General features: G+C 39.2%; 1 protein-coding gene across 1 annotated transcript; it reads left to right on the forward strand.

The window, feature by feature from the left end:
• The first annotated feature begins 1,871 nt into the window (after positions 1-1,871).
• SACK1C (scaffolding CK1 anchoring protein C) lies at positions 1,872-15,793 on the forward strand. Its single transcript, XM_089518550.1, has 4 exons — positions 1,872-2,420; positions 7,997-8,164; positions 11,595-11,719; positions 14,920-15,793. Exons 1-4 carry the CDS (start codon positions 1,872-1,874, stop codon positions 15,791-15,793), a joined length of 1,716 nt encoding a protein of 571 aa, XP_089374676.1.
• Positions 15,794-15,865: the final 72 nt, after the last annotated feature.

The following is a 15,865-nucleotide window of genomic DNA, read 5'->3' on the forward strand; positions in this document are numbered from 1 at the left end:
CTACATTTATATCCTGCCTTCCCTCCAATGAAGCCAAGGCAGTGTACATGCCTCTCCTCTTCCCCACTCTATCCTCACAATAATACGGTGACTTGGTTTTTTAATTGTTATTGAAGGCTGAAAATTGTAATAAAGAACACAGAATATCCCTGGGCACATGCATGGTCATGGTTTTTAAAGTCTCTATGCAATTTCTGTACCTGTACCTGATAATAATATGAAATGAGGATGGATAAATAAAAAATGATAACCACAATTATTTATGCATTCTGTGCTTTAATATGGCTTAGACATAGACAAAACACTAACCTCAGCATCCTAAATCTAAATATCATGGCTATTTGATCATTATGAAGAACAGTTTGCCTAACACTAACACAGATCTATTGCAGGTATATGATAAGGGTATATGATAAAGCAATAAATATACAATACAAGCATATTGCATTTGATAATGAAACTTTTATTATTTTGGCCTGATAGATAATAGGACTGTAGTTGTTTTGTTTTTGGTTTTTTACTGAAATTATGAGATCCTTGTGGGCTGCCAAACTCACAAATAATAATAGTTGATTGTTACTGCAAAAATTTTAACCAAATGGTGAGAAACAGCTAAATTGTCCATTATGGACTTATAGTTGAATAACTGTTTGTACACAATGTTTATATATAAATTGACATGTATGACATTTGAATGCAGGGGAGGAATGAGCATGGCTAATACACTTAAAAACGCATTCCTTTTTTTTTGCATTCTGGATTATACAAGTTGCAAATAATGTTTTAAAAACACTCTTGTAGATGTAATATGTCTGAGGATGGTTATCTGTCATAATTTCTTTGCTCACAATTCAGGAATTTAACAGAAGATCATATTTTAAACTTTATTTTGTTTCAATTTATTTCTTAGCAGAAACAGAGCAATGTAGTAAGATGTAGTAGCTCCAGAGCTGCCACAATTACACAGTTTAACTATAGACAAATGTTTGTATATTAAATTATTGTACCGTATGCATAGATTAATTGTATGGATTTATGGATGATGTATAAAATATAAGTGTGCTGGAGAACCTGATTAATCACTTCACTATCCATATCCTATGCATCTAATGAAGTAGACTTTAGTCTACAAAGGCTCATTCTGCAAACTTCTTTCTTTCAGTTAGTCTCAAATGTGCTACAAGATCTCTCTACATACTCCACTATCCATAGTTACAAAAATGTGCAAACTCTATGGCAAATGAACCCACTCTTTTAAAACATCTGACAAAAATAGAAATGCCACTAAGAAATGCATAGCCGTGCTCGTCATCCTTCCCTTCTCCAGATTAGTTCAGTGTTATTACATTGTCTTATCAGTTTTGTCTGTTTGTAATTATCATGCAAATCCATATTGACCCTAGAACAGGTTTCAACAATCATATTTCCTCTCCAGGCACAAGAACTGACAGAACAGGTTCCAGGGCTTTGCTTGCAAGAGAGAAGTTGGTTTAGGGTTAGTCAGGGCGGGAACAGAACCAAGTCTTATTGCTTGGGGAACTGCGTGTAAAAGCAGCAGCTCCTGTAAAGATGGTGAAATCTTTCTTGACATTTCCATGAAGAAGGCAACGTCAACTATAATTTTCAAGAACTATTTCTGCTTCGGCAGACAGCTTAGAGCAACCTGAGAAGTTTTTCAGAAGATAGCTTTCTAGCTGGAAGAAATGGATGTTTAGACTGAGGACAAAGGAAACAGCTTTTGACTGCTGTCTACTTGGGATCTTTATTGTGGAAGAAAGAAGGCCTGTCCAAGACTGGGAAAAGTTAAGAGTCTGAACCAAGAGGCAACACAGCCTAAGAATTTCCTTTCAGAAGGAATACCAAGTATTAATATGTTTGGCTACCCAATAACCGAAGCAATGAATTGGCTTCACAGGGGCTATGGAAACTCCCAAGGGACCACAGGGCAACTGAAAAGTCGAGTGGAAGATCTGAAAAAGCCTTGGCGGAAGGAAATCAGTCCTTCCGTGTTGCAGCATAGTGAGACTGCTAGACTGGCTGTGGATGCCTTTCTGGAGCAAGGAGAAGCTGGCTACCTACAGGCCATTGCTAAAGAAAAGGAGCTTTCCTTTCTTTCCACACTAGATATGGATTACATGAGCCAACACAGCCAAAGCATCACCGAGTCGCCAATTAAGGGCCGAGAATCAGGGTTCACCAGAGAGGATAGTACAGATAGAGCTTCTCTTCTCTCTGGAGTCACATCGGGGACATACTTTCCACTTATGTCTGATGTTGATCCCCCACAGCTGGAGCTGGGATGGCCAGAGGCAGCCCCTGTCACAGCATTTGACCAACAAGAAGTCACTTTGTATTTTCAAAGAGACAAGTCAAATAACGTAAAGGAAATACTTCGATCACTTATATGCAAAGCCAAGACAGTAAGTAAAACATTTTATGTATAGAAAAGGAGAAGCCAGGACTAACCAGTGGGAATTAAAGTGTACTGGCATCATTTACGTATTGTTGATTACTATTTTTCATATTACTCTAGACAGAATATTGATATCTTATACAGTTGGCCCTCCACATTTGAAGCTTTGACTTTTGCGGCTTTGATTGTTCACGGTTTTGATTAATATGTTCTTGCTAGAAATCTCTAGGTCTTCCTATGCAGTTCTGCCAGAAACTGACCATAGAGTTATGCTGGAGAATCTAAACATTATAGAGGAAACACTTCTCTAGGCATTTGTAGGTCCTCCAGCTTCTGACAGATGTTGACCACAGAGTTGCACTGCACAACCTAGAGATTCCTAGAGAGGTGTTCTCTTCGGTTAAAAAGAATAGTGTTTTTTTTTTTTATTTGCTGTTTCTTCACATTCACGAGGGTCTTTCACCTTCACCTTCACCCCTAAGTCCAGCAAATGCGGAGGAGGGAGCACTGTATATTTTTTAGTATTTCAATCCTAAGTGATTTTGGGATTTGGGAAGAGCTATAAATGGAAGAAGGAATGCATTGTACTCTAAGCTTTATGGTTTGATTATGAAGGGTTGTATGGAACAGTATGCAATAACAAGTTGAGGCAAGAGGCCTGTGATCAAAGCTGAGGGGGTTCATACCCTGAAATGGAACGATGAGGCACTATTCCTGCATGGACCATAAGCAGCCAGTGAGTGACCAGCTTGTATTACTGAGAACATTCTAAGAAATCCAAGTAATATTATCCTTTGATGCACAATGACACTCTCACAATTTGTTAGGTTCACATATGAATATTTATGATAAAGACAGTGCTGATGAGAAGCATGGATTTCATAATTATACAACAGATGTGTTTGATTTGTCATATAATATCCAAGACATGATCAAAGAAGGGTCGTTAAAATGTAAACTTTCTCTGCCAGCTTTTGAAAAGAAGTTTCCATATGCATGTAGGTATGGAGTAAATAATTACTGGTACTCCATCATAATTATTATGGCCCTTGGGGACCACATGCAACTTCTGTTTGGCCATCCTTTAATTGCTGCTTAATAGAGAGAGACTCTAAGCAGGAGTGTTCTTTGAAATGAGTCAGTCAAGGAATATGTATGGAAAATGTTACACCACAATGACCAACCCATGTGGCTTTTCTGGGAAAGGTCTATGAGTAGTATTCAGATTCCTGCTGATTCCTGTTCTGGCATTTTTCTGCCATAATTAGGGTTGCCATATTTTAGTCCCTCATTTCTGGGCATCTAATGTCCACATTATGCAAATTATTATAATTATGCATATTAATTAATTTTCATTCTGATCGTGCAAATTCAACACATTAATCATTGCACTTTTTCAACTATTGTGTTTCAACCTCAGTACCAGTACTTAGCCAAGAGTTCTTTTTTTCCCTTATTTCCCCCCTAGCTGGTGTGAAGAGAGGGAGGCTTCCAGGCAGACCCAGATAGCAGCCCTTCACGCTCTCAAGGCTGTTTGGAAGCAAAGTTCCACCATGCTGTCTAGCCCTAGGCTTAAGCCTGCAACACAATCAGCACACAACACAAGGCCATCTCTGCTTGCCTCTTTCCTTTCCCGCCTTCTGGGCTTGTCAGGAGAAGTTGGAGAGGGAATGAAAATAAGACAGCAATGTTATACTTGTGCAGTAGCAGCCAAAGCCTGCAGGGCAGGGTGAGTCTCCTGCCAATGCCAGTCTTCTTGCATGGCTCCCTGCTTCATTACCACTACCACATTTTAACCCACTCATTGGCCTGCGATTAAGGAGAAATCCGGAATTCTCTGCTTCAACTGACCCGGACATTTTTTAGTCTGGGATTTTCCAAGTTTTCTAGGACAAATGACAACTCTAGCTATAATCATTTTTTTCCACTCCAGTGTAAAACATTTCTTGTGTGTTCCCTCATAAGAATCATTCCAAAATATTACCCTCTCTATGTCTGTTTGTTATGTCAGAAGAATCCCAAAGGTATTTTGTATTGGGGTACCTGTTAAAATCAGTTAATGGTGAATTGTAAAAGAGCTATAAATAGAATTGAATCTTCACATACATTTCTGTAGAAATAATTCCTATAAATTTCAATATAATGTAGTTCTATTTAACCTTTTCTGAATATTTAGGGAGGTAGTCTAGACTCTGAGAGCCTGTGAGGTGTAGTGGTGTGAGCACTGAACTATGACCCTGGCGATCAGGATTTGATTTCTTGCTTGAGCATAAAAAACGCTGAGGTCCAAAACAGACTGCAAAAACAATCCAGTTTGAGATTGCTTCAACTACTCTGGCTCAGTGCTAGGAAATCTTGGGAATTATAGTTTATTGTGGCACCAAAGGTCTCTGACAGAGAAAGCTGAATGTCTCACAAAACTAGTTTCCAGAATACCTTAGCATTGAGCCAGGGTTGTTAAAGCAATCTCAGACTGGATTATTTTTACATTGCATTTTGAACCAGAGTAATCTTGGGGAAGTCACACTCCCTGACTCAGAGGATGGCAATAGCAAACGCCCTCTGAAAAAACCTGCTAAGAAAACCCTATGATAGGTTTGCCATAGGGTCGCCCGAAGTCAAAAATGATTTGGAGGTATACAATAAAAATAAGTCTAGATTGCAGAGCATTATCATATACCTTGGAGTTTATCACATGGGAGGAATTTCTCTTAATTTTGAATGAAAAGAAAGTGGGGCCAGAACTAGTTCAGCGAATTTACATGAATTCAAACTGACTTCCCATTGCCCAGAAATAGCTTGCCATTGCCTGAAATCACGTGTGATCACCTCTCACACAATAACGTGAAACCCCATGATTGCGTTCGGACTGACTTCCCATTGCCTGAAATTGCATGTAGCAGTCTATCACACAATAACGTTAAACCCCATGATTGCGTTTGGATTGCCATTGGATTATATTTCCAATTTCCCTTGTCTGATAATGTCCCTTGTCATCTGGGATATTCTACAAACAAAACAGAATACAGTGGGCCCTTGTTAACTGCTGGGATCCTCTATAAATAACAAAATTCATAGATGCTCAAGTCCCATTAAATATAATGGCATAGCAAAATGGTGTCCCTTGTATAAAATGGAAAATCAAGGTGTGATATTTGGAATTTACACTTTTTAAAAACATTTTCAAGCTGTGGATGCTTGAATCCATGGCTAAAAAAATCAGTGGATAAGGAGGGCCAAATGTATTAAAATACAGATATTGCATGAATACAATCTGAAACTGATATTATACATGATAAGGGATACCCTGCATTTTCCTCATAAGTGCAGAGATAAGACGGCTTGATCCTTCCCCACACATTGATGTTCTCCTGGCCTTAACACTTTATAATATTCCAAAAGACAGGTGATGTAGGCTTTCAGGGAGATCAATCTGTTAATGCAAGAATAGTTTATAACTCCTCCTCCTACCAGTTTTACCCTACAAAGCCTCTTTTGTTCCTGCATTGTTTCACAAATACCTTAGGACAGTGGTTCCCAACCATCCTAATGCCGTGACCCTTTAATACAGTTCCTCATGTTGTGGTGACCCGAAACCATTAAATTATTTTCGTTGCTACTTCATAACTGTAATTAAATACCAGTAGGTGTTTTCCAATGGTCTTAGACGAGCCCCATGAAAGGGTCTTTCGACCCCTCAAAGGGGTCCCGACCCACAGGTTGGGAACCACTGCCTTAGGAACACACGAGACAAATAGACTGACAAAAGGGAGGCATGCCTATCTGAATGGCTGCTCTTACTGACAAAAATAGCAAAATCTGTCAGGACAAATATCCAGAGACCAGGAATAACTCTACCTTTCTTTAGGAAGAGGGTATACATTTTGTCTATCTATGCAGCAGAATGAGGTAGCACAGTTCTAATTAGATTAAATCAGTTTTTCCACACATCAAAAAAACCCAGCTTAACTTTTTCGGTTTGAATCCTCTTCCGGGATGCAGCCATTTATTATCACACCAACGGAACTCCAAATTTGGTGCCAATGCCGCCCACCTGCAGTCTGGCTCCCAGATGCCGCTTTTCAAAGCTGGAAAACTTCCAGCTTTGAAAAATGGCTGCCAACGTGCACCTGGGAGCTGGGCTGCACTTGGCCAGTGGCATCAGCAATGAATTTTGGAGTGATAATACCCAGCTGCATCCTGTAAGAGGATTCAAACCGGGAAAGGTAAGCCAGGGTTATTTTCTGGGCAAAAAACTACTATTACATCTCTTCAGACTGCAAGGGAGGGGTGAAATACCACTTTCAATTACTCCACCCAGATAATACATTCCTTCTAAATAGAGAAGAAAGGTTTCACATCACCCTTTACTGCTTTTCTATTTGCAGGCAGTGTTTTGTTTAGAGGAAACGTTTTAAAATATGATGCTTCTGTGTGAAGTCTGAAGGGATACAATTCACTTCTCTCAGGATTTCCCTACCTAATCTGCTGCAGGGGCAGGCTGGGCTTACATTAGTCCATAATGGAAATGGAAAAACTGGCAAGGACTGCGTGTTCCCTTTAGGAGAAAACTGCAAACACACGCAAAGGGTGGAGGACTAGTACAGTCTCATTTGGTACAAATACACGTGGTAATTGACTTGCATGGTTCAGATCAGTAACAGAGTTGCTCAGTGGAATGTTGTCATTATAAAACCATCCAGGAAACTGAACACAATGCTAAAAAGAAGCTTGTTTTGGCAACAGGATTTCCATAATCAGAATTTGTTAAGGGGTCCATGTATCCCTAAAAATGAAAAAGAATAGATACATGTAATGATGTCTGGTTACTTATCACTCTAGCACTGGGATAAGAAAGGCACACATTGTGGAATTCAACATTCTGTGCAACTACAAATATCAAAGATAAGATTACATGTGGCAAACACCTTCACAGCTGAAGCAGTTATGATAACTGACCGCAGTTAACTGACCGATGCTTCTTAATAAATGTACACTGTCAGAGGGGTCTGGTGCCATAACAAATTACAGTTCCCAGAATTCCATAGCATTGAGCCATGGCAGTTAAAGTGGTGACAAACTGGATTATTTCTGCAGTGTAGATGCAACCATAGATTATAGCAAAACTTTTGATTGTGTAAATCATGAAAACCTATTGATCATTCTTAAAGAAAGGGGTGTTCCACAACATTTGATTGTCCTGTGTGTAACCTGTATTCAGGACAAGAGTTTACTATTAGGACAGAATATGGAGGAATAGAATTTCCAATTGGCAAGGGGGTCAGACAAGGCTACATCTTATCACCTTATCTGTTTAACCTATAGGCCAAAAATATCATACATAAAGCAGGACTATACTTGGAAGAAAGAGGTGCATCATGTGCATTGATGGCACTACAGAAATAAATGACAATAGTAATAACTTATATGCAGTAGTGTTCAATGGGTTTAGCATGTAAGGGCAAATAAGGCTGCAGCCTGAATCCCTGGGTCTTTCTTGTTTGTTCCTGTGTCATATTTTAATAGCACAAATTCAGTTCTTGCCTTTCTAAAACAGCTGTCTTTTTCCTCCCATCTGTGTAGGTGATTGCAATTATGATGGATCTCTTCACAGATATGGAAATACTCAGTGATCTAATGGAAGCTTCAAGCAAACGACATGTTCCTGTCTACCTGATCCTTGATGAAAAAAACATGAGCTACTTTTCTGAAATGTGCAATAAAATGGACCTCACAATGGATGACTTCCCAGTAGGTTTTTTGATTTTGTTAGAAATTAAGGGCAAAGATAAAATAATGTGTGATGAAACATGCAAAATAAAGATGAGCACATTTATATCTGAAACTAATTGGAGTTCATATTTACCCTGACTGAGAGGAAAAGCTGTTTATTTAGCCAAAGTGAATTGTTGTTTTCATCAGTACCTCCCTTTCCCCCTACAATTCATCAAACTTCAAATCCCAGGAGTGACTGATAGATGGATGAAGTGATGTGTGTGGGAGGAGGGTGTCATTTACACCGGGATGATTAATACGCAGCTTTAAAACCACAATTAGACCAGGAAAAAAGTGGCTTTGGTCATATGTATTGCACAACAATGCTTCTAACCCATGACTGCTCCGTCCTCGACCTGTAGCTACTGCATCCCGTTTCATTGACAGGGGAAACTCAATGGCACAAGTCCCCAGGTGTCAAATGTTGCTGCCAGGGCAGTCGTGAGATTGGTAGTCATGTCTTGTCAGTGTCCCTTCCTCTCTCCCCTCACTGTTCCCAAGCAGCCTGATTCCCTTTATTTTTATTTTTTATTTTAGTTTAAAATAAACTCTCAGTAACAGAGTTCTGGACTTGCATTAAAAAGGTGAAAATAAAATAAAATAACCGAAAGGCATGCTGGAAAGAGAAGCAAGGTTAAGGGGGAGTTGGGAAGAGAGCACAATGACAGTAGCAGTTCCAGTTACATGACTGAGAATATGTGCAGCGATTGATGCTCTGAAAGTGATATGTTTGCATTTTTTAAAAAACTGGTTTGACTGCTGTGAGAGTGGGGCTTGTGTGGTAATGCCCTGGTATAATATCAGTAATCATATAGATACATCCTCATGACCCACTGTTTTCTTTTTAAAGGAACTCAATGCTAAATAGATATTCAGACAGATGGTTTGGCTTTTTTCAAGATGGTGCATTGACAGGGGAAACCTCATGAATTTAATTTTTGCCTGCTTTTTGCCAGTTAAATATACAGAACCCTGACAGAGAAAAGTAGGGAAGCCATTTTCAGGTTATGAAGGCATCTCCATTTACAAATTGTGGTACATTACCATAGTAACAAATACTTTAAAATGTGAACTGGATCTGCTGAATGATACTATGTTGAAAGTAATGTGGAAAAATGTGTGTGGTATGTGGCATCTGAGTCATCCATGAAATGAACATGTATAGGATTGAACAAAATTGTATTTATTTATTTCTTACATCCTGATTTTCTGCCAAGTGGCTAAGCATAAGAAAATAGACATGAAGAACAAAATAAGGCCATAAACTTAAAAGGCAACCATCTTATCTGTTAAACTCCTTGCCAGGTTTTTAAGTCTTTGCTTCCCAATAAAAAGACAGCAATGTGAGAGTCAAAAGGGGTATGAAAAGCTCTATATGGTTTTCTCCTTCCACTGTTGGACAATATTGGATGTGATGTGGCTAGGAACATTTGACTAATTTCCTCTATGTGGAAGAAGGTGTTTAGTTTTTAACCCAAAGGGACCAAAGCTAGAGGAACTGAACCATTGTTTTCCCACAAGTATTTTTCTACTAGGCAGGCTCACTTCTTAGCTTTTAGTGGAACTCAGCTGAGAAGAACAGCGTCCAAGGAGGAAAGACTAGGGAAGTAAAAGATAGGTGCTATGGTGATTCAGCCCCTTGCCAGAGCATTTTCTTTGCTCTTAAAAAAAGTGACATATAGACACATAACTCAGCACATAACTTTATACACGCCTAAGGCAGATCCAACTTTGAAACAAAAGGCTTACTGCCATTATGCCTATTTTTTCCTTTGTCTTGTATAAATAAGGGTGTGGATTTTCCACATAACCTTCTTGAGCAATTAGAAAATAGCTATTACCCTGGTGAATCAGTCCTAATTCCTCTGATCCAACTTCTATTTTAATTTTTTTTTAATAAACAAATTGACTACCTTCCTTAACCTGTATTCTTTTTGTCAATCTGAGCAGATCTTACATGCTCTTCTAAAAAGTAGCATTCTGTTATAGTGAGAGGTTCATGTTATGTTCCCTCCTCCTTTGGCAATATTTCATTGTTGTTGTTGTGTGCCTTCAAGTCATTTCTGACTTATAGTGACCCTAAGATGACCCTATCACAGGGTTTTCTTGGCAAGGTTGGTTCAGAGAAGGTTTGCCATTACCTTCCCTGAGAGTATGTGACTTGTCTAAGGTCACCCAGTGGGTTTCATGGCTAAGGTCGAATCAAACCCTAGTCCAGTGATGGTGAACCTTTTACAGACCGAGTGCCCAAAGTGCAACCTAGACCCCACTTACTTATTGTAAAGTGCCATGTCCCTCTGGCTTTCTAGTAAGAAACTCTGGCAAACTCTGTACTAGGGCGACAGCATGTGTGCCCACAGAGAGGGCTCTGAGTGCCACCTCTGGCACGTGTGCCATAGGTTCGCCATCACTGCCCTAGTCGCCAGAGTCGTAGGATTTTATCACATGGGAGGCATCCCATGCAGAAACGGGATTTAAAACGGATTTAAACCCCCCAAAAAACCCAAGAAGACACAGAAAAGTGTGATTGATTTTCAGATACCTTGGGGTTAATGCAACATTAAACTGGCTAGAAAATCAACAAAACTTGATTCTTTTTACTTTCAGGATTTTCCGAAAGTAAAACGAATTGCGTTTTGTCTACTTTCTAGCTTGGTTAATGTTGTATGAATGTACCTTAACAGTGACATCATCTGAAAATCAATTGCACTTTTGCGTGGCATGTCTTTTCTACTTTCTGTCTGGGTTAATGTTGTGTTAACCCGGATGTTGTCTGATAATAAATCCACTTTTGCGGGGGGGGGGGGGGTCCACTTTAAATCCCATTTTTGCACAGAATACCTCCCATGTGATAAACTCTGTAGTTCAACATTCCAAACACTATGCCACACCGGCCCTCATTGCATTCTAGCTGTTTTCAATAAATGTACAATCATGTCTAAGTATTCTTGAGCTACAATAACTTTCCAGTATTCAAACACAGGCTAGGAGTGATTGAAATAGTCTGGGTGCTAGAAATGCTTTGCAGTATTTTATATCCATAAGGTATTTCCAAAACATCCCCCGCCCCATGAAGCAGATCAGTTTCTGGTCCTCCCATACCCCCAGCAACAGTTATACCTTATCCTGTATTTAGTTTACTTAGGCTGTGATTATATATCCTGTGAGTGAGATGTACAGACAGGTATTGTTAATGTTGATGAAATGCCATAAATTCTGGATTTTATAGAAACTTTTCCTTATGATTCATTTAGATATTTATTGAGATACATATTGCAACAGCAGCCAGTTGCAGGTTTCACATTGTTTATACATTACATACATATATAAGTTCACTTCAGAAAGGAAAGGACATCTGACTTGGCAATTTTTAAATCTCTATTCCACCTTCTGCTTCCCATTTCAGAACATGCGCATACGCTGTGTGAGCGGAGACACATACTATAGTAAAGCTGGCAAGAAGCTTACAGGACAAGCACTTGAGAAATTTGTGCTGATAGACTGTGAACAAGTCCTTGCAGGAACATATAGGTGAGAAATCATGAATAATGTGTCTGAGGATGCTCTTGCATGCAAAGAATATCTTTTGGAGAGAGCATTAATGATGTTGTTTTGAAACCTGGGCATATAGATAACATGTCCTCTAATATGCAGTTTTTAAAGCAACTTTGAAAAATAATATTATTTCATATTACTGCTTTACTTCTGTGAGGTGTCTGAATTTATTTGTCTCTTGTGAAAGAACTTAAGGGCTACAATTCTAAACAGATTTATTAGAAATAAACCCCATTGATCATACTGGAATTTAATTTTGAATAAATTCTGAATGTCATTGGATCTATTTTTCACATTATATTTTGTCCCACCTTACCTCTGAGGAACTGAGGGTTGTATACACAGTCCCTCCTTTTTATCTTCACAAGTTTTGTGACTAAAACTGGATCTTCACAATGTACTTTTAAATACACAGTTGTACATATAGACTATAACAGAGTTTGGAACACTTCCTTTTTGGAAGTACAACTCTGAGAATTCTGAGAATTATAGTCAAAAATATATTTCCAGGTTCAGTGGCCCAAACTTCTACACAATGGAGAGACAGAAGATTGATGCAAACTTCTTCATTTACATGCTCCCTTTCTTTTGGGATGTGATTGTTCTTTATTTCAAGGCACCACATCCTCTCCGATCTTGGAAGCTAAGCAGGGTCAGCCCTGTTAGTACTTGGATCGGAAACTCAAGGAATATCAGGTGTTGTCGGCAATATTTTATAGGTAGAAACTGGCAAAACCACCTCTGAGTACTCCTTGCCTAAGCTCTATGAAATCATGGAGTCACCAGAAGTTAACAGGTGATTGAAGGCACATATGCACACAAAGTATAGCTTTCTTATCTCCCTTTGTATCTGCATGCCATTGTTACTTGGCCATGCATGCCATTCTGTTGGATTTGCTTATATGAAATAGTTTCACTAAAAGAACCTACAAAAACAAATTTGCTTGACTGATATCACTCACTGTCATTTGTCCAACCACCCAATCTAATCTGACTCATCAGCATTCAGGTTATTGGGAAAGCTTTAATAGCAGCCTTCTCCTTGTCCTTCCATTTGATCTAACAGGCAATCTACCAACTTCATTAAATGTTCTCACAGTATGAAGACATTTAAAGTGTACATCAAGATTCCCTTCCAAAATGGCACTTCCTTTTGGCATACCTTTTAACAGGAAGGATTATAATATTACTTTGTCAACAAGTAATCTGGCAGTCAAACCTGCCATTGTCAAATGCACTTGGAAACAAAACAGTTTATCCAGCAAACGTTACCACGCATACCTTTGATGAAATATTTAAAGCTTTCCATACAGCAGATGCCAGAATTCATGGGCAGAACAGCACTTCTTAGTTTATTCCACCCAAACATATTTCTTTCACATTCTCCCTCCATTAAAAAAAATTAAAAGGGAAGAAATCATTTGTACCATTACTATTTCTGTAGCAGTAAACATTTTAATGGATGCAGAAATTTGCAACTCCTGAAATTCCTTTTTCTACACCATTCCTAAATTATAAAAAGCCAGGGGTTCTGTTCTGGAAATGCCCAGCTGTTGGGCCCCTTGGTTCACTGAGTCTTCTTCCAAAGTGAGCAGCTGCAATGGGCAGCAGCTGTGGCTGATTTACCCTTGCCTCACAACTACTAGCTGATTATAAAGGTTAGCTTTGGTAATAACCTGAAGAAGGAAGGCCCTTGCATAAGGTCACAGTCTTTCTATTACTCCCCCCCCCCCCGCCCCGGTCCAGTGGCATGCAAACTTTTTACCCTTGGGACCCTCTCCCCTTTACAATTACATGTGGATGTTGTGCCCCCTCCTTGACAGAGTACTGTAAATGAATGAAAATATTTTAATTCACACATTCATGTATATTTTAACATTTTATAAGGAAATAACATGATTCAAATTAGAATGGTTTTATTTCAATATATTCAATATTCAACTCAACACATGTAAATTTTATGTATTAAAAAGTTTGGGAAGAGTCAAAGGAGGGGGATCAAAGTCTCCAAGTCTTGTATGTGCCCCTTGAGCAAGTCTTGTGTCCCCACCTGGGGTTCTCATCCCACCATTCAAGAACCACTGCCCTAGTCCCTAGTACTGAAAACTAGCTGATGGGCTAAACTTTCATAAGGGGTTATTCAGGTCTTATAGCATATCATCTGTTTTTCCCTGACCCCTAACTCTGAACAATGCTTCAAACTAGAATGGGAAAAATCCAGGCTAGTCCCATCTGCAGCTGCAGTCAACTACAATCTACTGCCTATGCATGCCACCTAGAGTTGCCAAGTGGTAGGACCTAGCCTTGTTTCAGTGGTCTTTTCTTACAGTACTGTCCAGAGAACTATAAAGATAAATTTAGAGGGCAAATCTGGGATACAAAGATAAGGTAAATCCAGGAGTCCTGGCCTTATTGGGTCTAAGTGATTCCTGAATTTTCCCTGACATTTTGGATTCAGGATCTTCCTTCCATGAACAGACTGGCTACACTCACTTTTGGGGATTCATTCTCTTTCCCTTATCCTATCCTTCATCTCATTCAGTTGGGTCCCCCAGCACTATAGCCTTTTCAGAGGAATTGCCATGTGGAAAAGGGACAGGGAAATCTGCTTCCACCAGCCTAGATGCTCACACCTGAGTCTGGATCCACTTAATGGAACATATAACTGAGAACATTCATAGCTACCTTTCAGGTTGTTCCTCATTTTTGTTGTAGAGATGCTTGGAAACCACATTCTGTAATAACTTACATTTAGCAGCTTGTTTGTAAGTCCAAGTAATAGCTTCTAGTATTGCCTAATGGACATAATGTGTGTGAACCCATTTTGAGATACCGATCCTCAATTTGCTCCATTTTTCAACACACGTGCGCGTAAATAAATTACTATTCCTGTCCAATCTACTTCCATAGTTTTTCAAGGCAAACAATACAGTGCACCATACACAGCTTTCAGTTTACGCTGAAGCCGGACTGTAATAAAAAGAATGGCGTGTGCACTGCGCCATGCTTTGTGCACGAGCCCCATTGTTTTTAATGGGGCTTGAGCATACGCGTTTTTTGCCTTACACGGCGGGCGGGTTCTGGATCCCCTGCGTAAGGGGAGTGCCCACTGTATTTGAAGATAGAGTAATAATTTATTGATGTTTCATGCTGCCTCTGAATCTTTTCTTTTTCAGTTTTACATGGCTGTGCAGCCAGGTCCACACAGGCCTGGTAATACACTTCAGAGGAAAAATTGTTGAACATTTTGACCGAGAGTTTCGGTGCATATATGCTGAATCCAGATCTGTGAATCAACTCAGTATCGCCACCGCTGAAAGGTCCACATCCTCTTCACACAAACGTTTGCAGAACTGTGAGCAAGTTTTAAAGGGAGTTCAACAAAATGAAAGTGAAACCACAAGCCACGCAAGTAGCCTCTCCAATTTAAGCATGGGGAGCATAAAGAGATCACCATATTTAAACCAGGCAACATCCAAGGTACTCTGTAACAAGAAAGAACTAACTCCAAATGAAACACATAATAACATTTCAGGCTTACTGGGTCTTAGTAACTTGAAATACCAGCCCAGGGAGTTATCAGATTCTAGTTGCAGTACTTCAGCTAAATTAAAGTATCAATTCAACGACACATCTAATCTGCCAAGACTTAAAACAACTTTTCTTTCAGTATCTTCACCAATACTAGGTGACAATACAAGAAATGGATATGATTTGCAGTTTTGGCCTGACAACACTGAAACAAAGGGCAACAAGAAGTACCTTTATACCACTCAACCAATGGAAGGCAACATACAGAACGATGAAAAAACAGCAGCTCATGGATACAGCAAACTAGATCTCATTTACAAGCCAACTAAATCACTAAATAGTGGGCCGAAACCCCCAGTTCTTAGCTCCTCTGGTTTCTCTGATGATTCAACAAGAGAAAACAAGAGCAACATATACAGAGATGAAAAAAGGATGACCCTTGGTCATAGTAAATTGGATTTGATTACCAACTATAACAAAACAAAAGCAAAGCAGGTTCACAGTCGATTTGAAATGTAATGTTTATTCTGGGTTTAGTAAAAAAATTATCTTAGTCAAATGGGTGATGAATACAAGGCTATTCATTTGCAC

This window comes from Sceloporus occidentalis, unplaced genomic scaffold (genome assembly GCF_023333645.1).
Source record: "Sceloporus occidentalis isolate IW3139 unplaced genomic scaffold, rSceOcc1.0.p SCAF_3, whole genome shotgun sequence".
Taxonomy (NCBI): domain Eukaryota; kingdom Metazoa; phylum Chordata; class Lepidosauria; order Squamata; family Phrynosomatidae; genus Sceloporus; species Sceloporus occidentalis.

What these genes read in the sequence shown, in the direction of transcription:
- SACK1C (XM_089518550.1), top strand. Translation starts at nt 1,872, where the DNA reads ATGTTTGGCTACCCAATAACCGAAGCAATGAATTGGCTTCACAGGGGC. An exon ending in TTATATGCAAAGCCAAGACA is followed by an intron (nt 2,421 to 7,996) that starts GTAAGTAAAACA and finishes CCATCTGTGTAG; the next exon opens with GTGATTGCAATTATGATGGA. An exon ending in GTCCTTGCAGGAACATATAG is followed by an intron (nt 11,720 to 14,919) that starts GTGAGAAATCAT and finishes TTTCTTTTTCAG; the next exon opens with TTTTACATGGCTGTGCAGCC.